This window comes from Hibiscus syriacus, unplaced genomic scaffold, assembly GCF_006381635.1.
Source record: "Hibiscus syriacus cultivar Baekdansim isolate YM2019G1 unplaced genomic scaffold, ASM638163v2 tig00110259_pilon, whole genome shotgun sequence".
Lineage (NCBI taxonomy): Eukaryota > Viridiplantae > Streptophyta > Magnoliopsida > Malvales > Malvaceae > Hibiscus > Hibiscus syriacus.
The window spans coordinates 12,945-38,434 of NW_024062650.1; the positions used below are offsets into that span (position 1 = coordinate 12,945).

The following is a 25,490-nucleotide window of genomic DNA, read 5'->3' on the forward strand; positions in this document are numbered from 1 at the left end:
TTAAAAAAAGAGCCCATCTATATTTGTTAGTGCCTAAATAACATATAGTGTGGAATCAATTGGTAGAGATTCGGTGGTTGACTTTGATTTTAGGAATCATTTAGTGGGAGATGCGATTAGTATAATTTTGTTGGATATACGTAAATGATTTTCTTCTATTATCTCATCTTCCATTATTGTTATCACAATCATCCAATCCAATATGCTTGACTTTGTTATTTTAGTAAATTTAAATGAATTATCTTACATTAATCAAATAAAAAAATTGAATTTAGATAAAGATTGATAAATCTAGTTTCCTGAATGTGCAAAGAATATATGGCTAGATGCTACACGTGTTTCCAACGCATATATGTTTTTATGGTAATGGTCCATCTATGTAATTAATTACCACTTTTCTCCTCGACGATCCAATCAAATTAGTGGGAGATTCAATCAATTGTCTACTCTCCATCCATTGGGGGGAATTAATATTATGGCCTAACAAGTCAAGATCTCATTTCCACCACCTAATTAATTGAGAATTAACAAGTGTTGGAAATTGGTACACCGAACATGGAATGGTCGGCACATTGTTGACGTGGAATGTAGCAGAATCGCAGATAATGCACTCAATGAAGATGGACACACACACTAGTAGTAAAGAATGAGGCAATACACAGCTCTCCCGGGACAGACCCGAGTCCTTTGAGGAAGTGGATGGGCTCTGACTCCAACCCCACTTTTTGACCTTCGACACTGCCGCTGGCGCTGATCATCAAATTTCAGTTCACTGCTCCCTTTCTTTGTGCTCTCTGATGACACCCCACCCACGTTTTTGGCTTTCACCTCTGTCTTTGATCTACCTTATTATATATGACGCCTCTCTCTTGAGCTTTCCGCATTCCCTCCATCCTCCATCTCATTCTTTTAATTTGATTATTAGGTAACATTTTCGTTTCTCTCTCTCACTCTCAAAGTCTCAACTTTTCATCTTCCATTGATTCCCATTTTTATTTTGTTTTGGTTTCATCATTTTGTGTTGCAATCACGCTGAGGTTGCCATTGCTGTTAAAATGTGCAGTGTAGGAAGACCTGTATGTAATACTATATATCATGGCCGTTTACTTGTTTATTGATCACTATATAAACCCCAGAAGCCCACCCTCATCACCATCTTTGTCTGCAAGAGTTGTTCATGTGCTTGTATTTGCAATACTCTCATAATGGTCTTTATGTCTTCTTTTTTATTGCCAATATATAATCTCTGTTCAATGGAACTAAAGATTTTGATCTTGCGTTTTGCCTATGCAGGAGCTGCGTGTGGTATCATCAATGGTGAAACGGGAGAGAGAGATATTCATATTTTTCTTCTTAGCAATATTTTCCAAGGCAATTGGCGGCACTAAGCCCTTCTGGAGAACGAGGCGGGAAGCTGCCAGGTCCAACGAGTGCTTGACCTGGCAGTTGGCCGTGGAGGCTAACAATGTCCGCGGATGGCGCACCGTGCCGTCTCATTGCCTCCACCACATCGAGACTTACATGACCGGCGGGCAATACGAGCAGGACATTAACTACATCGTGGAGCAAATACAAAATTACGTTGCACAGGTCGCCGTGGATGAGGATGCAATGGATGCTTGGATCCTTGACGTAGATGACACCTGCTTATCAAATATACTTTACTACAAGAGAAAGAAATACGGGTACCGATAATTCCTTCATTTTAATTTCCAAATTCCAAAACTATACTAATTCTGATGCATGTATATAGGTGTGAGCCCTATGATCCCTGGGGTTTCAAGGCATGGGTATTGAAGGCGGAGTGTCCAGCAATCCCTGCTGTACTGGGGTTGTTTCGGAAGCTGGTGGACAGCGGATTTAAGGTGTTCTTGATCACCGGAAGAGACGAAGATACCTTAGCCGCGGCCACCATCGATAATTTGCATAGCCAAGGATTCATGCGCTATGAAAGTGTGATTTTTAGGTAAGATAAAGATTCATTTCTAAGTTAATGTGGGGAAATTTCCAGGAGTTTGAATTTGACTATTTATTTCCCAGGACGGAACCATTCAAAGGGAAGAGTGCGGTGGTTTACAAGTCTGCAATTCGGAAGCAATTAATGGAACAAGGGTACAGGATATGGGGGAATGTTGGGGACCAATGGACCGATCTTCAGGGGGAATGCTCGGGCAATCGCACATTCAAACTCCCTAATCCTATGTATTGTGTTCCTTAATGTACTACATTAATGGATCAAAATCCTGACCACAATAAATAAATATTAATGGAACATTTATTAAAACAAAATTATGCGCATGTTGTAATCCATCGAAATAAATTTAATAAAACACCACTCATTAAGTTGATCCAAACAAAGTGAGTTATGTAATTCTGGGTAAATTATGTCGACTATTATTATACTTCAGATTATATATCATTTTACTACTGAATTTTAATGTGTTTTGACGTTAACACTGAATTATAGATTTTATTTCAATTAGGGCATTGAAGTGTTAAATCATTGACGGTGTGATGACATAATCATTTCTTCTTCGCGAATTTCAGTTTGCATATTGATTTTATTGTTAAACTATAAACATTAAATTTTAGTTTGTGTATTATTTGGTAGGAAGTTATTATTAACTCCTTCGGTCATCGTTATCGATCAATCGTTGTCTGTCACCAGTGTCATTCACCATTTATATTTCATTACTTTATCTTCATGTCGATTTGATTTTTCACAAAAACCACTTAAAAGTTGTTGAAAATCTATATAAAGGTTTCTAATGCTTTGATTTACTCTAAAATCTTATGATGATGCTAATTTTAATGTGTGTTGTTATCTTCTCAAATGAATATTGTATCTCACCATTCAATACACCCTTATACCCGAGAAAGTTCACAAACCCCTTAAAAATGTAAATTTTTATGCATTTCATGTGTTTTAAAGAAGTTTTGAGAAAATTTAAACCAACAAAGTGATAGAGTACGATGCTTTCTAAGTGACCGCTCAGGGACCTATTTTTTTATAAGGCCCTTATTTTTTCAATATATATTCTTTATTTTTATAATTGAGTCTTTTAATTTTCTTCAATTTTGTTTTTATCGTAATAATTGAGGCCTCTAATTTTTGTAATCCTACTTTTATCTTTATAATTGATGCCTTTAATTTTTTTAATCCCACTCTTTTACATTTATGATTGATAGCCCTAATTTTTTCAATCCTACTTTTTACCTTTATAATTGAGCTCCTAAATTTTTCAATCTCACTTTCTACCTTTATAATTGAGGCCCCTAATTTATTAATCACATTTTTTACCTTTATAATTGAGACCCCTGATTTTTCAATCTCACTTTTTACCTTTAAAATTGAGGACCCTAAATTTTTTAATCTCATTTTTTACCTTTATAATTGAGATCTTTAAGTTTTTGAATCGTACTTTTTTACTTTTATAATTTAAGCCCTTTAGTTTAATCATTTTTCTACAATTTATTAATGTGATATTAAATTAATTATTCAAAGTAATAAAATATATTTTCATTTTATAAGACTATGTTTTTTAGTTTTACTTAGGACCTCAAAAATATTCAAGATGACTTTGACGAATCTACATGTGTCAAGGATGGTAGTAAAAGACATAAAAAATGACTATCTTTTGAAACAACTAAAACTAGATGAAGGAAAAAAAACTAACTTTGACAAAGAAAAGGATAAAATGAAATAAAAGAATAATGTTTTGACTTACACGTTAACATACATTATCTGACTGTCAATGATTTAATAATTCAATGTTTTAGTCGAACCTAAGACTAAATCTTAAATTGAGAAAAAAAATTAAAGTTAAAATCGATACCATAACCTAAATTTTGATAATATTCTGTCTAGTTTGCGCAATATTATTTTTTCGAGGGAGAAATGGTTAAAGTATATATTTTTATAGATAAAATTGAATAAAAAGTCTCATTCAAAATTTGGAATGATTCAAGGCAGGAAATTTCGGCTTCGGGAAGGGAAAGGAAGTAGTTTTGTTAACTTGGTAAAGTAGAAAATATAAAAGACAAAAGGAGAAAGAGTCCCTTTCTTCCACGGAATCCTATATGAGATTGATTTGAATTCGTAAATCAACAAAACCAATCAGGCAAGGAAGAGAAGAAAGAATGAACGACGAGATGTGTCGAAGCAAATCCAGCAGATGGCCAGATTCATCTGCCAAGAGACCGAGGAGAAAGCCAATGAGATAGCCGCGTCTGCTGAAGAGGTCGTTATGCTTCTTGTTTACTTTGTTTGATATAAATTTCATTTGAAATCTTATTTTATAAATAAAATGTTCATCCCCAGGAATTCAACATTGAAAAGCTACAAATAGTAGAAGCTGAGAGGAAAAAGATAAAACAAGAGTATGAGCGCAAGGGAAAGCAGGTGGAAATACGAAAGAAAATGCGAGTATTTGTATTGTTGAATTGATATATGATGGAATGAATGAATGAATGTGCACTGCAGAGAGTACTCGATGCAGTTGAACGCGTCGAGGATCAAAGTGCTGCAAGCGCAGGACGAGTTGGTGAACTCCATAAAAGAAACTGCGAGAAAGGAACTGCAGCGTCTGGGAAATGACAAGAGGGGATACAAGAACCTAGTCAAGGCTCTGGTGGTGCAGAGTCTGGCTCCGCTGAGGGAGCCATCGGTGATACTGAGGTGCCGAAAGGTGGATCGTAAGCTGGTCGAGTCTATCATCAATGAAGCTAAACGAGAGTATGCCGAGAAATTCAATGTACCCCCCCCAAAGATTGCCATCGACAATGTGAGCCTCTCACCGCCTCCTCCCGGAGACGCAAACTATTTCGCCCATCAACCTTATTGGTATCAGCTAATCTTGATTTCTATAAACTGCTCGATTTGTATCATCATATATCTTAGGTTGAACGATGATGTATAGCTCCGGCGGCGTTGTGTTAGCTTCGGAAGACGGGAAGATTGTTTTCAAGAACACTTTAGATGCACGCCTTGAAGTTGCTTTCAAACAGAAACTACCTGCTGTATATATATATATCTACCCTACTGCTGCTGCAAGTACGGTTACAAAGGAAATTAATGCTTCTTATTTATGTGTTCATGCAGATTCGAAGGCGTCTGGTGGGAGAAGGAGGTGCATGACCTTCACTATATATATAAAATAAGAATAAATTATATGGTATGAATTGTTCTAATGTTGCTTAATTTTGCATGGTCTTTCAAAGATAAATAAATTGAAATATGTCGGTTCTGGTAAACTTGTTAATTAGTTAATTGCCATTGTCAAGCGATCAAAATATACAAATCTCCATATGCATGTATATACATACATACATACTTTCAGAAATGAGAGGCTTCAAGTCCTACTTCCTACTACTAAATACAAGCAAGCAAGTGAATGTTTTACGGATACCTCCGACTCCTTCCAGTTTTCGCCTCTGATCCTCGAGACTTGCGGCCTGATTTTTGGTGTTTTCCTTCACCGGGACCGCTAAATATCCCGATCCTTCCTATCCCTTTCGAAAGAGAGTTGAAGAATGTTTTCCCATTTCCCGACTTGTCCATCATCCCACGTTTCATCACCACCTGCTCTTTCTCCAACTCACTCAACCTTACTCTCATTCTCGATATCTCCAGCTTCAGTTCTCGGTTTTCTCTTCTTAGAGATGCATAATTATCGCGAGGCGACATGGCTGCACTCGGGACTCCACTGCTTATTTTCTGGGACAGTAATCCATCCCCACTGCGTGTACACAAGGCATTCTTCAATCGCAGCTGCTCGAAGTATAGGACCCGAACTGCCATCTGTACCGGAAGTCGCTCATTTTGTGCAGCATGGTTGCTTGCTTCTTGAGACAGTTTCTGGCAGTCTATGACTCTGCACAGCTTCTTACACTCATGATCACTTAGCATTGGATGAGCCTAATTGAAAATTTTTAAATGCATTATTTGATTATTGCGTGCATAAATAGCATTTGATGTACTTGTTAAAGGAAACTTACCTTTAAGTATATATCAATTGCTCTGTAAAGACCATCATCGATAACCCGAGCATAATCCGGTAATATTTCTATCATGGCAATGAATTTCTGCAAACTTAAATAAGGATCAGGGGCAATTTCAGCTAAATACGAGTCGATAAGCCGTCCCACCTTCAACAAAGAACCATGGCCCCCATCGGACTCATATCCACCACAGTCTTCATTTTCTTCATCTTCAATCTGCTGCAGGAAATTTATGAGTATCCGGTGGACAGTATCAACATCGAATAGAGAATCCCCGGCACTGAGAGACGGTATGAGCAGATCATCAAGTGAAACGATTTCTAATCTAAAAGCTATTCTACTCTCAAGCTCGAGCCTGCAGGCGACCTTAGCTTCCACCATAATTCCCATCCTTAGCATCCCAAACAGGAAACTCAATGGAATAGAAGAGCTCTTCACTTCTGGCAGGAGGCTTACAATGGTTTCCACAATTGTCCTCTGCTCATTTTCAGCAGTGGCAGAGATCGGTTTCGTTCTCACTGGATTCAAAATCTGACATTTTCCGATACCTTTCAATGATGCTTGAGCATAATGCATCAATGATTCCACAATACTGTCTGGTCTAACACCTATTCTGCCCATGGCAATAATAACCTTGTGATAATAATCAATCCTTAGAACAGAAAGATCTTCGATCCACCATTCGAGACAACCAGACTTAAGTTCTGTAGATTCACCATCACAGTCCAAACCAGACAAACCTGAAACCAATTGCTCCTTGCAAGCATTCATGGCAATGGCATCCACACATCTATCTGTAATTCCCAGTTCCTCAGCTATTGGAGGCAGTGTCTCGCAAGTACAAAGTACTTCCACACACTTCTCAAGACTATGGGCTACAACCTCATTCAAGTAAACTTCGGTTCGTGCAATAAGATTTTCGTCCCGGTAGTCTTCTGTCATTTCCAAATACTCGGCAGCACAGCGTAGGAGGGCGGCGTTTGCGGTGGTAATCTCGAAGTTCATACCGTAGCAAAATTTCATGGCAAGTTCGAATGTCTGAGGTCCTCCAGGGAAGTTAACGAGTTCCAGTTTTGAAACATTGTAATCCTTACCATTGGCAACCATTTTCCGAATCTTTCCACTTCGAGATACCAATGGAAACTTAAGAAGTACAAAAAAAGGGGTTAAATTCACACATTCAAGCTTGTTGTACCCAAAAAAAAAAAACAGTGATCCAGTGCTTACCTTATGAAGTAGAAAAGATTCTCCATCAACAGCAATGGTGATATCCCCAGCAACATCCAAAAAGATTCTGAAAGAACAAGTTGCAGTCAGTAATATAGCACCAGAAAGATGGAACCGAACATTGTTCGAGAGAGATTACCGAGTGGTGGAGGAGTTAGCGAACTTGGGAGCCGGGGAAGCATTGTTTGAAGAAGAGAGGGAGGTGTTGTCCGAGAATGTGACCATTTTTGTAGGACTCCTCCTACTCTGATTAATGCCAACCGACTCACTGAGTTGAGGCTGGTTTCCTCCCTCCAACACTAGACATAACACAAAATAAAAGATGACGGATTTGCAAAATCCAACCTTTATTTTTTTTATAAGGTGTCTGACAAAAACCCAGGCTTTGCTCTTTCTCACCTTTCCACAACAATACAAAACAAAGAGTGATTCAGACACAACAGAGCACCAACGAAGCCAACCCACGCCTACAATTGTTTTTTTGGAGGGTAATCTTATCTTGTCGTGTAATAAAAAAAAGAGATAGAGAGTAAAAGACAATCACGCCGTTCGTAAAAGGCACAAAAACATTACTGTAAGTTTCCAAGTTTAGACTGCTTACGTTACCCTATTTAAAGAGTTAATGGCTGAAGACTAAGACTCCTTCAACATAAAGTAGGATGTTTTGCCTCCAGTCAAAGAAAACGCAAAACAATAAAGAATTCAGGTGGACCGATCGCCTTGGAATTGGGAAGGAGGAAAGAAGGGTAGATTGGTAAATAAGGTGGGAAATGGATGAATCTAAAGCTGAAAAGAGAAGGTAGTGCACGGAACTCCATAAGCACCCAATTATTAGCTTCACATTCACAGACTGCCTTGCATTTGGTTTCTTTTTTAACAACCCAAATTCTGTGATATTACCGTTACAAGGAAAATAAAATAGAGAAATGGATTGGATTTGGATTATCTAGTGTAGTATTCATCACGAATCAAAACGATATCGTTGATAAAAAAATTCTTGTTATTTTTTTGGGTTTTGAATTTGAACACTAGGAATGTAAGAAATATAAAACGTTAAATATCAAATGGTTGAGAGTTATTTTTAAACCGATATTGTATTTTACTTGTTTTAAATTAATAAAAAAATAGTACAGTGATCTAGTATAGATGTTATAGTGATGTAATCACTAGATTTTGAGCAAAGTGAATGATTTTTTTTAAGTTTAAGATTAAAATGAAAGGGAATAGAAGTGTATGAACAATGTTTTTAAAATCGGATCGGACTTTGAATCGGTGAAGGTACTGGTTCACTGGTTCAACCGGATTCAACCACGGTTCAACCGAATTTTATATAAAATAATATTTTTTTTAAAATTTTACATAATATTCAAAGCAATATTAATATATATATATAACACTTTTTTTAAGTTTACAATATTAAAAGGTATAAAAATATCACAAGTCATAACATATATAAATTAAATACCATAAAATCAAGTGAAACAAAATGATTCAAATCAATAAAATATAACATTTAAGGTCAATATCTAATGAAAATCATCAACAACTAAATAAAAAAATATATAATTGATACAAGTATCAATCATCATAATCAGAAAATAAATTTAGGGCTGGATTTATATTTTTAAACTTTACCCTAATTAAAGCCCCAAAATAAGTTAAAGTGTTTATTGACGGGAAAAAGATTCTCCATTGGAATTGTCGTGTTTGTTATTTATAGAATAACATTTGCTTTAGACAAAAGTTTGTAGATTTAATTGAGGATGATTTAATGATTATTGATAATCGTTCATTCAAAAACAAACCTCTAAATTTGGTGCCGATTGTATTTACACCTACACAGAGTACGAGGCCGATGTATCCTCATAACTTGTATACGGTAATCGTAAAGTAAGCAATTTTAAATATAATAAATTGTTTTTTGATTAAAAATATAATAAGTTATAAAATATATTAAAGTTCAATTATATTTAGTACTATATTTAATATTAATTTTATTTTCAATAAAAAATATATGATATACTGGTTTTCTTTTCATTTCAGTGAAATTTTGAATAAATAAAATATTTATTATATTATAATTAAATTTAAAATAAGAATAAATTAAAATTAAAATGGATTGATAATCTTATTATATTAGAAAATACATATTTAAAAATATTTATTAAAAAAAAACAGAACCGGCCGGTTCACACCGGTTTTTTCGGTTCTTAACCGGTTCTACCGGTTCGTTGCAACACTGGTTTTATAGGATAACCGGACCGGATAAGCAACTGGTTCTCGATTTAACCGGTCGAACCGGCCAATCCGGTCCGATTTTAATAACACTGTGTATGAATTAAAATCGAAATTTTCAAATATCACAGCTTTTAGTGGAAATGATGAGTTTTAACAAGTTAATCATGCATCGAAAATCATAAAAAATAAAGCACATTTGGGATTACACCAAGAAGATGAAAGTATATAGTACATAGAATAAATAAAAAAATTCAGAAATTATCCTTTTAAGAGGAAACGGTAAGTTTTAAAGAAGAAAATTAAAAAATATATATTCAGGCTTAGACTGTAACTATATTGTAAATTTTTAAAAGGATATTAAAATTATATTGATACAAAATGGAAATTTTAAAAAATTAAAAATGTGTGTTTAGCTTATTATAAAATATAATGTATGTTTGTTTTTAACTTATTATCAATAACATAGGGGTCGATTGCAACTGTCGACGAGTTTGATTTAATTGTAGTATTATTTTGCACCATAAAGATAAAATTACAAGAATTAAAATGAAAAAAAAATATCTCTATACGGTAAAAGAATATGCATTAAATCTTTTTAAATAATGACATATTTATGTACAAAAATTTTAAAAATTTAAATCCGAAAATATAAAAAGATTGAAATCAAAGATTAAAATGATATTTCTCATAACAAAAATAATAGGACACCTTTAACTCCTTGTTAGTATATAAATCTTAAAAAATAGTTTGAGGTATATAAAGCAATATTTGTTTAGAATTTGCTTAATTAATAGATATACCTGGTTACTCGAATTCACGACCTCTAAAAAGAATAATATTATTTTTTTCACATAGGCCACTTGATGAATTCATAAATCTTTAAAAGTTTTTTTTGATAAACCTGAGATAAATACAAGATAATATATATTCAAAGTCTCTCAATCATTTGACAATGAATGAACGTACTCTTATATACTCGATGTTTGAACCAGACATCTCGGAAAATAACAACAAATTCCATAATTATTGAGATAATTTAATTTAGGCATAAATCTCTTAAAGTTATCAAGATTGAAAAAAAAAATCACTTTTGATACGTAAAGATATAATAAGTTGCTTCATATTTAATGCCACGATGGAAATATTAGATATATATCAACACCAATGAATTTAAACTAAATGAGTTCGATGATTTTTAAAATTTAATAATAAAGATGACAATAAATTGAGATCCTTGAAAGATATAAATTATAGTTGAATAATGTCACACCCCAGTTGTTATGAGTTAAATTAAAAGGTTTAAAAAATAATAATAATGCTTAAGCATTAATTTCTAGAAGATCAGGAGCTTAGGGCATAATTTTGCGTATGGTTGGGTTTAAAACCTAAAATCCCTTCCTTTTTCCACTCTTTTTCCCATGTTATGTGAAATTAATTTCCTCAAACAGTTTTTCTCTCTTTCTTGTATTATTGTGTTTTCCCTCCGTTTGGTCTCCGTTTCGGCCATCATGACTCTCACAGCCAACGTCTTAAATCCAGGCGTTTTAAATTCAAAAGTGGTTGAACTGGTTTGCTGCTGAACCTAACTGGCTGAACCGATCAACCCGTTGACTCGACCGTTGAACCAGTCAACCTGTTGACCAGACCATTGATTTTGACCGTTGACTTTGACACTTTGACTTTTTTCAAAAACCTTTATCTTTATGTTTTTCGACGTCTTGAGTACGTTTGACCAAATTCTGACCCAAAAGCTCGGTTTTACCTCATCTTCAGTATTAAATCTTTATTATGTTAAGTGTGGAGTTTTGAATTCACTTTTGGGTTTAATTTTCTAAAGGTACCCTTGCATCTTTCGAGCACTCTCTAGTTGACCCTGATCAGTCCCGCCCTCCTCAGTTATATTCTGGTCACTCGTCCCGAGATACGCGTTCTTGATTTGCAATACCTAGTACTACTGACCGTGGAAAGCGTAAGGCTTAGCTGACATCGGTTATCTTTTTTAGGTGTGTATTCTTTACCTAATTGATACTCAGATATGTTAGAATGTTATGTTAATACTTCTGTTTAAAATATGTTTGTGATTTGGTTACACTTACCTTTATCATTCATATTTTTGAATAATGTTGCACTACTTTTTATCTGCTTATTGATGTATTTCCGATTTGTATGAGATTAATTCCAGTCTTGACATCTGCATAGGATTAATTCCCCGTTCTGACATCCACATAGGATTAATTCCTCGTTCTGACATATGCATGATATTAATTCCCCGTTCTGACATCTATATGGGACTAGTTCCCTTTCTGACATATGTATGAGATTATATCCTCATTCTATTTATCTGTAGCGAAAGGTAAAGTAGGGTGCCATTGGTGCTGCTTTCTGTTCATTAAATTCAGATTTAATGTTATACATTAATTGCATTGTTTTGCATATGCTTGGATATCTACTTTACTTTAGAGGGCACACTGGGTTTCGTAGCTCATTTTCTAGTTTTTGTCTTTTCAGATTATTCAAACTTTTGGGATTTATGATCGGTACCTGGAGGATTATTTATTACCATTCTCTTTCAAACATCGTATAGACGTTTTCTTTTTGAAATTTTTATTAGTTATTTTCTGTTGATTATATATATATATATTGTGTATTTCCTTTTTATGGAACTTGGGATAAGGATTTTCATATTGTTTTCGAATTTAGAACTCGTTGTATGTTTTTAAGTACAAAGAACCCTTGAATTCTTTTGACGATTTAACAACGATGCATGGCAAAACATGAGTTATTCTTGATTTCTGTTCAATCTAGCGATGTCTTGGTCTTCAAGATTCGGCCATGATGTTCAGGTCGAGTCTATGGGGTTATATTTAGTGGTATCAAAGCTTAGGTTTAACTCTCGAACTTTATTATCCATCAAATTATTTATTGTATTGTAAAAATACTTTTTACATGTATCGAAAATTTTGGGTATGGGAACTATTTTCTAAATTCTGTTTTGAATATAAATTTTTGTTAAATGATTTCAATATTTTCCGTTTTCAAATATGAATGTTCTGTTTCTGGACTCTAGTACCGGATCTGACTTTAGATTATGTGTACACTTTATTTCAGACATCTCACAGTAGAATGACACCCTGAAGGAGTACACACCGATCTGTAGCTCATCGCAGATATGGTAGTGCTCGAGGTTGTGGAGGCTGAGTTATTGTTTCTGATAGAGGCCCTCCTTTTTTTGAGGTAGAGTCGTTTGATGGGCGTAGTCGAGCATCTAATTCATCTGACACGACTGGACGTACTCGAGTATCTGATTCATCTAATCTGACTGAGCATATCGAGTATACTAGGCATACCGAGCATAATGGGTATACACCTGTCACTGGAGTCAGAGCTACTTACGAGTTAGAGGATGATGTTGTTGGATGAACAGTTTTACGGTTACTTTAGAGGTCGATTAGGGTTCAGCCTAAGGACATTGCTAATAATGTCTCGTCGACGATGTTGCATAACGGGGCAGAGTATTTCAGAGGGCTTTCTAGAGTATCCCCGTCTGTTGGGGAGTACTGATTGAGGATATTGAGTGTTTGTTAGATGAGATGGATTATCTGGTTGAGTGGAGACTTCAAACTGTTATTTCACTGCTGAAAGATGATGCTCTAAAATGGTGGAATTCTGTAAAGATAATTACTCCGAGTAATCAGTTAACTTACGAGTTTTTCCAGAGTGCCTTTTGGAGTCGCTTTGTTGGTAGTCGCTAACTGAAAGAGTGAAAACAAGAGTTTATGGATCTAAAACAGGGTGATATGATCGTTTAGGAGTATGAGATGAAGTTTCTGCACCTCAGTAAGTATACTACTAGACTTATCAGTACCAAAAAAGATAAGTGCATGCTATTTAAGAGAGGTTTTGAATATGAGAATTCGTAGAAACATTGTCACCCTCTATGAGAAAAGGAAGTAACCAGGTTCTAAGGGTTCTTTTGGTTACTATGCTCATCCTGGAAAATGATTGAAATAAGATACAATGAGGGTTGATTATGGGTCTTGACACGTTATTTTTTCTGGTTGGTCTGATAGTAGGGGTGTTTCTTTTGCACGGTGGGTTGTTCCTACTTGTACATATTGTAGTAAGCAGCATGATGGGGAGTACTTCAAGAAGTTAGGAGCATGTTTCAGGTGTGGTTTCACTGAGTATTTTCTTAGAGATTTCCCACAACCAACTCCGGCTTATCAGATTCCTACTCTAACCCATCAGACACTGGCTCATTCTCAGAAATCATCTCAGACTCATAAGGGTCGAACTCAGAGTCGACATACCTCATATAATCATGCACTAAGTTCTTCAGGTAGGGGGCGATCTGCCCCGGGTAGAGGTTCTGTAAGGTCCTAGTCTAGACAACTTGCATTTGTTTATGCTACGAGGCTTTATGAAGATCGAGATGAGCTAGATGTAATTGCAGGTACTTTTACTATTTATTTTGTTAATTACTTTGCTTTACTTGATAGGGGTCTACCCAGTCTTATATTGCAAGTCTCATAGCCCATAATATTGGCATTCTGGTTGAACACACTACTTGTCATATTACTATTCAGTCTTCTATGGGTCAATCTATGGTAATTGATAAAATTTACCAAAACTACCCTCTCGAGCTTTATAGAGAAACCTTTCTAGCAAATCTTTTAGAACTTTCGTTTGATGAGTTATTTTGGGTACTGGCTGGTTGAAGAAATATCAGGTGGACCTGAATTATGAACGCAAGAGAGCAGTTCTGAAAACTCTTGATGATAGAGAGATTATTCTGATTGGTGAGTGTTGGGTTTATCTGTCTAATGTCATATCAGCCTTGGTAACAGTGAAAATAATTCGAAAGGGTAGCATGGCGTACCTTACTTATATTTTGGACTTGAGGAAGTCTACTTCTGGAATTGATCATATTCATACTGTGATAGACTTTCCGAAATCAGAGGGATATGAATTTGAGACAACGTTTTTGGCTAGAGTTTATGAAAGACTATGATTTTGAGATTGAATATCATCTTAGAAATACCAATGTAGTTGCAGATACTTTAAGTCGTAGGGTGACTACTGATTTGAGGGCGATGTTTGCTAGTATGAGTTTATATGATGTTGACACCTTGTTAGTGAAACTCCGAATTAAGCGTACTTTGGCAGTTGAGATTAAGTTGAAGCAACCTCTCGATGCATCCATATTTCCATTTACAAAGCATGCTGAGCAAGGTTATGATTCTGAGTACACATTCAATAAGGATGATGTATTGTGTTTTTAGGGACGTTACTGTGTTCTGAATGATTTTGAGTTACAGACTACTATTTTGAGAGAGGCTCATGATAGCCCCTATTCGATGCACCCTGGTGGTGTTAAGATATATCAGAATATCATAGAAAGGTATTATTGGTATGGTTTGAAAAGAGATGTCACCGAATATGTGGCTAAATATCTAACTTGTCAGCAGGTAAATGTTGAGCATTAGTTTCCGTATGGATTACTCCAACCCATTTAGATTCTTGAGTGGAAATGGGAGCGAGTCACCATGGATTTTGTCAGTGGGTTTCCGTCAACACGATCCAAGAAGGATTTAATATGGGTTATCGTTGATAGTCTCACCAAATCTGCTCATTTTATACCAGTTCGTACTAATTATACTCTAGACATATTGGCTCGGTTGTACATTTCTTATATTGTTCACCTTTATAGGGTCCTCTTATCTATTATTTTTGACTAAGATCCGAGGTTTACATCGCGATTATGTGAGGCTCTTCATGAAGCTCTTGGTACCCAATTGAATTTCAGTACAACTTATCACCCGCAGTCTGATGGTCAGTCTGAGCGGTTTATTCAGATTCTGGAGGATATGTTGAGAGGATGTATTATTGATTTTCGAGGTAGTTTGGAGGATCACTTACCGTTTACTGAGTTTGCCTACAATAATAATTATTAGAACAAAATTCAGATGGCACCGTATGAGGTTTTGTATGGTCATAGGTGTTATACTCTGTTGCGTTGGACTGGACTATTAAAGAGGAAAAGTTATAAGACTCGATCTTATTCAGAAGACTGAGAGTATAATTAGATTGATCCGAGAAAGGCTTAAGGCTGCTTTTGATAGGCAGAAATCTTATACTGATATGAAGAGACGAGATATTGAGTTCAGTGAAGGTGACCGAGTTTTTTTTAAAAGTATATCCTTGGAAGAAAGTTCTTAGGCTTGGCCATAAGGACAAGTTGAGTCTGAGGTTTATTGGACCTTATCAGATTCTGCATTGAGTTGGTCCCGTTACTTATCAGCTTGAGTTTCCACCTGAGCTTGAGCGCATCCATGATGTCTTCCATGTCTTTATGTTGAGACGTTACTGTTCTAACCCATCCAATGTTATTTTGTTAAGGATATCGAATTGAGGTCTGACTTGAGTTATGAGGAGGAGACTATTCAGATTATTGCATATGAAAATTAAGTTCTAAGAAGTTGACGTATATCGATGTTTAAGGTTTTGAGCAGTAACTATAATCTTTTAGAGGCCACCTGAGAGACTCGAAGGTCGGTGGTGGATCAATTTTCGTATTTTTTTCACCAGGTAAAATTTCGAGGCTGAAATTTTCTTTAGGAGGAGAGAGTTGTCAAACTCTAGTTGTATGGGCTAAATTAAAATGTTTAAAAATAATAATTCTTAAGCATTAATTTCTAGAAGTTCAAGGGCTTAAGGCATAATTTGCCCATCGTTAGGTTTAACACCTAAAATCATTTCATTTTCCACTCTTTTCGTCGTGTTCTATGAAATCATTTTCCCCAAACAATTTATTTTCTCTCTAGTGTTATTATGTTTTCCCTCCGTTTGGTCTCCGTTTTGGTCATCGTGACTCTCATCACCAGCAAATTTGTGTCAGTCTCGTCGTCGCCGTTCATTCGGTACCCTTGTTTCGTCATTTTCCATTACCGTTAGAGTCGGGTGAGGGATTTTGGTTTTGGGTCTTAAAAGAAATTCAATTTTGTCGTTCCTCGTTACAAACCATTTGACGGCGTCCCATGTGCCCTCACACACCGCTGTGTGCGTGTGGGAATGTCCATGCAATTTTAAATTCAAAACTGGCTTAATCGGTTTACTACTGGACTGAATTAGTTGAATCGGTCAACCCGTTAACCTGATCGTTAAACCGGTCAACCAGTTGACTTGACCATTGAACCGATCAACTCGTTGACCCGACCGTTAATCGTTAACCGTTAACTTTGATCCGTTGACTTTTTCTAGAAACCCTATCTTTATGTTTTTCTACATCTTGAGTCAATTTGGCCAAATTCTGACCCAAAAGCCTTGTTTTACCTCATTTTTCATAATAAAATCTTAATTATTTTAAGTAGAGTGTGGGGTTTTGAATTCACTTTTGGGTTTAATTTTCTGAAAGTACGCTCGCATCTACGGTGCGCTCTCTAGTTGATCCTGCTTAGTCCCGCCCTCTGTCCGCTAATTGTGAGTACTATAAATGGATGCAGATATATGTGTAAGTATACATAATCGAACAAGTAATACAGTGATAAGTGAGTATCGTCTCTACAGGGATTAGAGGAAATTGAATAGGTTTGTCAAAGCACTTTACTATGTCACCTAAGTAAAGTTAGTGATGGTATGTACAAGTGAGAATACTGTGGCAAAATGGAATGACTGATGCGAAAATGAAACGATTGTTGTATGGTAATAAATGGATATGTCATTTCAAATTGGATGGAAATGTCTTGGCAAATTAAGTTGTGTTGAGTGAAAACAAATGGAAATGTCAAGGCAAAATAAAATGTAAATACTGGATTTAATTTATAGGACTTTATCTTTCTTACACAACAAACTATTGTCGGAATGAGTGATAGGAGTCACTAAGGAAAAGCTAAGCCTACTTCTCATAATGGTCTTCCTTCTATGTCTTGTCTGCCCGATAGAGTCTACTAAGGTGCCCTATGCTATCTCTAGTAAGAGACTCGACAGATTGAAGATGCACTGGCAAAACCGGTTGGTGTAAACCCCTGCATTGATCCTATTGGTCCAGATAACATGATATGTCTCGGCAATACCTTTTTGCGGCAATATTAACATCTAACCTATCGTTTATGCATAACTCCTTTTAGTCGAATGAAATCCTAGCCTTATCTCTAAGGTAGATTAGGCCTAGTTACTATCTAGAACCCCTTGTTTATGCGGTTTCTCCGTAGTTTCTCTCAAACACTAAGGATATGTTGCCTAGATATTCTCTCGAACCCTAAGAATCTCCTAAGGAATGGATACTCTCGTAGCTCCTACAACCTTAAGGCACTAAGATTCATAAACAAAATAGATTATAGCATGGAAAAACAATCATTCATTGAAATAAAACTTAAACATTCAAAATGAACTCCCACCAAATAGGATTAGTTCATGGTGGTGTTCGAAATAAGCAAGAACAAAGCAAGTTTATCCATTCCTTACAACCCAAGTAATAAAATATGAAAGCAAAGAACAAATGGAAGGAAGAAAAGCCTTCGACGTGCACTGTCGGAGCTTCCCTCGGGCCACCACGAACTGCCCCTATCGAACTAGCTCCTCTCAGACGCCTAGAACGCCACTCCCTCAGGCTTGTCAAGGAGAAATGCCACAGCAACTAGGATTGACAGAGAAATGAGAGGCCTTTTTTCTCTCTCTATTTAAGCTCAAAACGGCGTGGAACCAAAGTCTCTACTATCGTGGCTTCATCCTCTATTTATAGGGTAAGAAAAACCCTAAAGGTTTGTGTCAAAATTCCAAAGATACACTAAATCATGCTTAATTCACGTGAGGATCGGGCAGAGCTGGCAATGGTCCAACCTGGATAGCTGGCTGACTACTCAACAGGATCTTGCTGTAGAAGGCAAAAGACAGACAGGATCAGAAGCAGGGCGTCTTGATTCAGTAAGATCGACTGTAGCAGCACTGATCCCCTCCAGGCGGATTTCTTGCTCATGGTCAGAGATCACGTCAAAATAGGGACAACTGGCTCCAAAAATATATTCTTTCATTTTGTTCGCTCTCGAAATGACAACGAAGTCGGCATTTTCATTCTGCTCAGCAGTCTCCTTATGTCACGACATTTCCTTTTTGCTTTTCCTTGTTCTCAAATCCTACACATCACCAAACAAACACCTTCCCCATAAAGCAGCACTGATTACAAAATAAAATGCCGCGGCAAACAGAATTCCACCACATGCAACTATATGCTCCTAAATGCATCTATATGGTCCTAAATGAGCTCTTAGACATTCAATAACTTAAGTGAAAAGGTCCCAAAATGTGACCTTTTTACGGAGTTATCACCCTCCTCAGTTCAATTTCGATTACTTGTCCCAAGATACATGTTCTCAATCCGCAGAACCTAGTACTACTGTCTATGGGAAGCGTAAGGCTGAACTAATATCAGTTATCTTCTTTAGGTGCGTCTTCTTTACATAATTGATACTCGAATATGTAAGATTATTATGTTAATATTTATGCTTAATGTATGTTTGTAATTTGGTTGTACTTACCAGTATCATTCATATTTTCAAATAATGTTGCACCACTTTTTATTTGCTTACTGATGTATTTCCGATCTCCATGGGACTAATTCCCCGTTTTGACATCTGCATGGGATTAATTTCCTGTTTTGACATCTGCATGGGATTAATTTCCCATTCTGACATCTGTATGGGATTAGTTCCCCATTCTGACATCTGTATGAGATTAGTTCCCCGTTCTGACATCTGCATGGGATTATATCCCCGTTCTGTTTATCTGTGGCGAAAGGTAAAGTTGGGTGCCATTGGTGCTGTTTTCTATTCATTAAATTTGGATTTAATGTTATACTTTAATTGCATTGTTTTGCATATGCTTGGATATCTACTTTATTTTAGAGGGCACACTAGATTTTGTAGCTCATTTTCTAGTTTATGTATTTTCAAATTACTCGAACTTTTAAGATTCACGATCGTTACTAGGAGGATCGTTTATTTTCATTCTCTTCCAAACATCGTATAGCCGTTTTATTTTTGGACTTTTTATTAGTTATTTTCTGTTGATTATATATATATATATTGTGTATTTCCTTTTTATGGAACTTGGGATAATGATTTTCTTATTGTTTTCGAATTCAGAACTCGTGGTATATTTTTAAGTACTAAGAACCCTTGAATTCTTTTGACGATTTAACGACGATGCATGGCAAGACATGAGTTCTTGATTTCTGTTCAATCTAACGATGTCGTGGTCTCTGAGATTCGACCGTGACGTCCAGGCTGGGTCTAGGGAGTTACAAATAAATAAGAAATTATAATGGAAAATAATTAATTGAGTTTTTATTAATTAAATTTTTTAATTAAATTATTTAATTAATGTCGATTATAATTATTTAGTGACGCCGTTGACAACCATTGTAATAGTGACATTTATCTACTATGTGAAGGATTTAATTAACTATTTTGTTTGATGTTAAGTATTTGATTGATTATTTTCTTTGATGATAAAGATTTAATTGGATGTAAGTTATAAAAAATATAATATAAAAAATTGATGGGAACTGAGAACATATCCACACAAAAATATTGGAAAATTAAAAAATGAAAAAAGGTCCCACACCAACATCTATGTCAAATTTTAAACGATTAGGGATTAAAATTGAATAAAAATGTAAAAAAATAAAATTAAAAGTTGTATTAGAAGTGAAAACGATCACTCTCTTCTTAAACTAAAAATACCAAACATATCCTTAGGTACCCGATGAGGACCTTGAGCTTAAATTAAAAAATGGGTAAATTATATCATTGACTACCTAACTATTTAGTACTTTTACTTTCACCACAGATCTTTCAAAATTATATCACTAGACATTAACAGTTGACGGAAATGCTAATGTGGTAGTTAAATATTTGTATATAATTACACATCTGGTCCATGTTGGTTACATATTATTTCAATTTACTCTTATTTTTAATAAATTAAATCATCCAATTGAATGGTCCCTCTAACCTTATTTTGCTTGGTGGAAAACAAATATATCAAATTAAAATAAATTAAAACATGACACATGGCATCATTTGATTGGATGATTTAATTCATTTTAATTTATTAAAAATAATACCAAATTGAAAAAAATATGTAAACAACATGGACTAGATGTGTAATTATACCAAAATATTTAATTACCACTTTAGCATTTCTGTCAACTATTAGTGGCTAGTGATTTGATTGACTACAATTAAACAGTTATGTGGTTTGATTAACAAAATTTAAAAATCGATAGTGAAAGTAAAAGGGCAAAATAATTAGATGGTCAATGATAAACTTTACCCTAAAAAAATCTCAAATAACCATCCAATCCCACACTGTCCATATTTCCATGTTGGTAATGGTATGTGAAATCAAGTAATCGTTTAGGTTTCAGTAGGATCCTATCAGGTCAGGTCAAATCGGATATAGGTCACGTCAGGTCAATTTGATAGTTCAACTTGGATCAGGTTGGGTCTATGTCAAATCAATTCGGGTCATTTTTAGGTTGATTTGACATCATATTCATTTTAGTTTTGGATCGAGTTAATTTCAGTTCGGATCAAAGTCATTTTAGTTCAAAACGGTTCAAGTCCGAAGGAGTTAAATACCATGTTAATTCAAGTTCAGATGGACTTCAGTCAGATCGAGTCATATTATTGACAGACAAAATTTCGGTCGGATTGTACCGTGTACGGATTGAGTTCAGGTAGGGTCATTTTTTGGTTAATTTTTTTGTCTTTCATGAACGACAAATTATAATTTGTAATTGTATACGATTTAGAGTAAATTACAAAAATTATAAATAATTATGGGTCAATTTTAATAAAATACAAAAAATAATTTAAATAGAGTAAACAACACGCGAGGATGAGGAATTAAATCGAAATAATTATAAAATGTTAAGTTGAAATTTATATAAAAATGGACAAAATTGAATCCCATTAAAAAGATGGTGAAAAAAGTTTAATGGGTTTGGAGATTATGATATAATTTATAGAGTTTGAAATGAAGTTTATTATTTGATTTATTGTGTTTGAAGTAAATTATAAAAATATAAATAAGTATAGGCCAATTTCATATATAAATACAATTTTAAGCACTAAATTGAATAAATATGAAATTAATATAAAAGTAGACTGAATTGTTTCCATTTCAAAAGTTAAGGAACAAAAGTTTATAAGATTTTGAATTTTATAATATAATTGTAAGGAAACATGAAATTAGAAACTATAATTTAAATAAATTAAACAAAATTCAATGATCAAATTAAAAGAAATATATATATAAACTATAATATATACACACATAAGTATGAATATAAGTTTAATATATATATATATAACATATACGTCACACTCTAGTTTTGGGCTAGAATTATTTAAGAAGTTTTGGTGTTTTAATTATTAAGTATTAAAGTTTGGAATTCTTAAAAAAAAGAGGATTTTTGGAGATTAAGGATTAGTTTGAATTCGGGATAAAGTTATATTCTAAAAAAATTGAGCTTGGACAGGTTTGAACTCATGTACTATTGAAGAGAGAGGGGCCAAGCCTTAGCCATTTAGGCTAAGCAACTATAGTTGATTTGAAATGGAAGAAACTTATGTTAAGTTTTTTAGTGGGATTTTATAACCCTCACCAAAAATCAATTCCCAATTGGGAAAATCACACAAAACTTCTAGATTACTCCAAGCCATCGTCCATCTCTGTTCAGTCATCGTTGGTTAGTTGTGGCGTTCACCGTCGTTACTAACCGTATCGGTGTCACATCGCGAGCAAACTCCGACCAACGACTACCCCAAATAACTTACCATCAAACGTAAAATCGTAGGAGACCGTTTGGGAAATTTGCCTCCAATCTCAGCCATCATCTCGCGGTGTCATGCACCACTTGCATCAGCGTGCTTACCAGTACCTTGCGATCGAATCCTTAGTGGTTGTCCGTCGAGACTCACCACCGTTTGTTGTAGAGATCACGTTGAACGTTCATCGGGAAAACTAAACCTTTCTTTCGGGTTCTGTCGGTTTCACGCTGATCCCAAACTTCGTTAGTCTCACCGTCCCTAGCTCTGGACTCTTGATCCCGTTCTGACCAAATCCTAGTCGGGATTGCCCCTCACCGTTTTTGTCTCTGTCGTTAGCCGTTAAGGGTAAACATCCAATTATTTTATTTTATTTCTTATCGATGATTGGTTACTTGTTTGAGAGTATGCGAGTTGATCTTGGTGTTTGGTTGTTTTCTGGTTCAATAGTTGTCGTCCCCGTCTCCGTCGCCTGTTACATGTGCCACCAGTGCGCGTGGGCTTCGTTTCTAGTTGAGTTGATTGATTCCTCTAGAAGCTGAGTCAATTTGAACCGAGTTGATTTAGTCAAATCAGACTGAGTCAATCCGTTAACCCGTTGACCAGACCCATTAACTTTGACTTTGATCGTGTTGACTTTGACCAAAAAGTCAACTTTTTAAAAAGGAATATTTTATGTTTTTCGATGTCCTGAGTCTGAATTCGAAGTCTGTTTTGCCAATTTCAAACCAGGTAAGTTGTTTTTCAGCATTTTAATTTTCGATCCGAATAGTTTTCCCGATTAAGTTTCATTTCTGACTTAATATATTTTCCTATGTATCCGAGACTTTTTAGGACGTTAAATTTAAGTTCAAGGAAGACCAAATAGAATTTAATTGGTAGATTGGTGTGGCTCAGAAATTGAGGTAATACTTTACTACCTTTTGAATGCTTTATCGTACTCATTGATAATTGATAATTCCATGAATGAAAATGATCTGTTTCATACTTATTGAGGATTTCTGAAACTAATACTGAATACAGTATAAAGGTGGTAAATTGAATAAGACTCGATGGACTCGTGTAAGGAACTAGAAGATTAACGAGAAATAGTTTCAAGTTCATTGGTTAATTTGTAATTCAAGTAACCTAATAATCCATAAATTCTAATTACTTCTATAAAAAGGTTAAATGCCAGAAATACTTGAAAAAGAAATTATGAAAATACTCATGCTAGGTAAAATTACGAAAACACCCTTATTATATAAAAATATGATAATTGTGCCCAAAGTGGAAAATAAACCTGGAAAGCATACTTAGAGTTATGTTCCTAAGCAAACGTCTGAAGACTAAACCAACCAATGTATCAGTTACGTCTGAATGGTTTGAAATAGCTGAATTATATGATAAGATTGAATTGAAAGAGAATGACTAGAATAATCCTGAGTACTAAAATAACCCAAATACCCTAATTTTATAGTTTAAAGAAATGTTTGTAGACAAGTTTAGAAAGTGAAGTGAAACATTAAATATTTTAACAACCCTTAAGGGTGCGTTTGGTTCACGGAATATAAGATTACCAGTGGGAATGTAAGATTACCAAGGAATAGCATTACTGAGAATGTTGTATTTTGTGTTTGGTTGGCTTAGCAGGAATGTAAGATTACCGTGTTTGGTTAAAGGAATAAAAGATTATTGGAATGTATATTTGACCAAATTGTCTTAATTATATATATTTGTGTAATATTACAAGTTGGAAAATATTTATATATTTTCTTTAAAAAAATTAAATTCATAATATTTATATATTTTTTACAAAATTAAAAATAAAAAAAAGTTTAATGAAAGGGTAAAATTTTATTTTAACCCTTGAACTTCATATAAAATTTTAATTATAGATTTTTTTTTTGTAAATCTAAAATAAATTTAAGGATAAATTTGTAATTTAACCTTCGTAAAATTTTTATTATTCGATTACAGAATAAATATATTTTTGAAAAAAAATAAAAATTTAAGGGCATTTTAGTCCAAAACGCCGGTAATCCAACAATACCTAAGGAAAGGGAGGTAATGACATTCCCGGTAATATACCCCAAAAAATCCACTATTGGTAATCTTACATTACCGGGAATAGGATTCCCGGGCTAACCAAACGGGGGAATGTGGATTCCATTCCCATGGGAATCCCACATTCCCCCATCCAAACACCCCCTAAAGGTTATGAAGATGACCCAAGTACGCCGGTCATCTTGGAAACTGTTGCAATACATAAATAAAACCATCAAAATACGTACAGTTCCTTAAGATCTGTTCAACGATAGTTCTGAAGATGATCAGTTCAACTAGTGGTGTTAGTATTAAAGTGTGCATATTCTTGAAGTGTATTGATTCGAGTGGTTGACAAGTATTGCAGTGCTGGAATTTGTTCAGCTCAAGTTGACCTGATATCCTAATAAATCGACATGAATCTTGAATACCATAAATCATCGTTTCACCCTTATTGGATTAAGTTGCTAAGAATCCACTAGAAATCAAAGTGTCTGAAATACTCCTGATGGCCTAAATAATGGAATCTCCCTGGTCATATCTGAAATCTTAATTTATTATGATGTAAAGGTTCCTAAATACCTTTATGATACAACTAAAATCCTAAATGGTCCTAAAGCATCAATCTCTGAATGTCTGTTTAGATCTGATAACAATTAAACCCTTTTAATAGGGACCTAGATCCTGAAATTCGATCAATTTTGGGTAAGTTCATGCTTTCTATTCTTGATAATTTCCAAGTGCCTTTGAAAAATATATGAAACCTCTAGTGTGTTCCCTATTGACAAAAAATGTTTTCTTTGATTTATATAAAGTATAGTGTCTGATTTATGGTTTTTGATTTCTGACACAAGGTACAATTATCTCCTAATTTATGATATTATTGTCTGCTATCTGATCTATCTTATTAGAGTATTGTCTGGGTAAGTGTCTGGAGACTCTGAGGTTCAGCTAGCTGGTAAATCCTTTCTGTTCTGATCATTCATATTTGACTATTAGATCTTAGAGGTCTAGGGTAAGTCCTTATGGCTGTCTGTTTTGGGGTACTGCATTTGGTGTACGGTTGGAGGGAAACTCTTTATTTTAAATAAAAACCCAACTTCTGATTTCTATTTTATGTTATTACTGGTTTCATTTGAAACTTTTTATTGGGGTATTGATTAGGCAAGA

General features: G+C 34.8%; 3 protein-coding genes across 3 annotated transcripts; 2 read left to right on the forward strand and 1 right to left on the reverse strand.

Moving 5' to 3' along the window:
* The first annotated feature begins 734 nt into the window (after positions 1-734).
* LOC120115215 (acid phosphatase 1-like) lies at positions 735-2,298 on the forward strand. Its single transcript, XM_039135979.1, has 4 exons — positions 735-925; positions 1,294-1,685; positions 1,754-1,966; positions 2,041-2,298. Exons 2-4 carry the CDS (start codon positions 1,315-1,317, stop codon positions 2,216-2,218), a joined length of 762 nt encoding a protein of 253 aa, XP_038991910.1. The 5' UTR covers positions 735-925; positions 1,294-1,314; the 3' UTR covers positions 2,219-2,298.
* Positions 2,299-3,959: 1,661 nt separating this feature from the next.
* Positions 3,960-5,253, forward strand: LOC120115226 (V-type proton ATPase subunit E-like). Its single transcript, XM_039135991.1, has 6 exons — positions 3,960-4,019; positions 4,122-4,241; positions 4,322-4,422; positions 4,484-4,843; positions 4,920-5,017; positions 5,100-5,253. The coding sequence occupies exons 1-6, from the start codon at positions 3,960-3,962 to the stop codon at positions 5,135-5,137; spliced, it is 777 nt and encodes a 258-aa protein (XP_038991922.1). The 3' UTR covers positions 5,138-5,253.
* Positions 5,248-7,507, reverse strand: LOC120115219 (BTB/POZ domain-containing protein At3g08570-like). Its single transcript, XM_039135981.1, has 4 exons — positions 7,367-7,507; positions 7,228-7,294; positions 5,998-7,143; positions 5,248-5,917 (listed from the first exon to the last, which is right to left on the reverse strand). Exons 1-4 carry the CDS (start codon positions 7,450-7,452, stop codon positions 5,399-5,401), a joined length of 1,818 nt encoding a protein of 605 aa, XP_038991912.1. The 5' UTR covers positions 7,453-7,507; the 3' UTR covers positions 5,248-5,398.
* Positions 7,508-25,490: the final 17,983 nt, after the last annotated feature.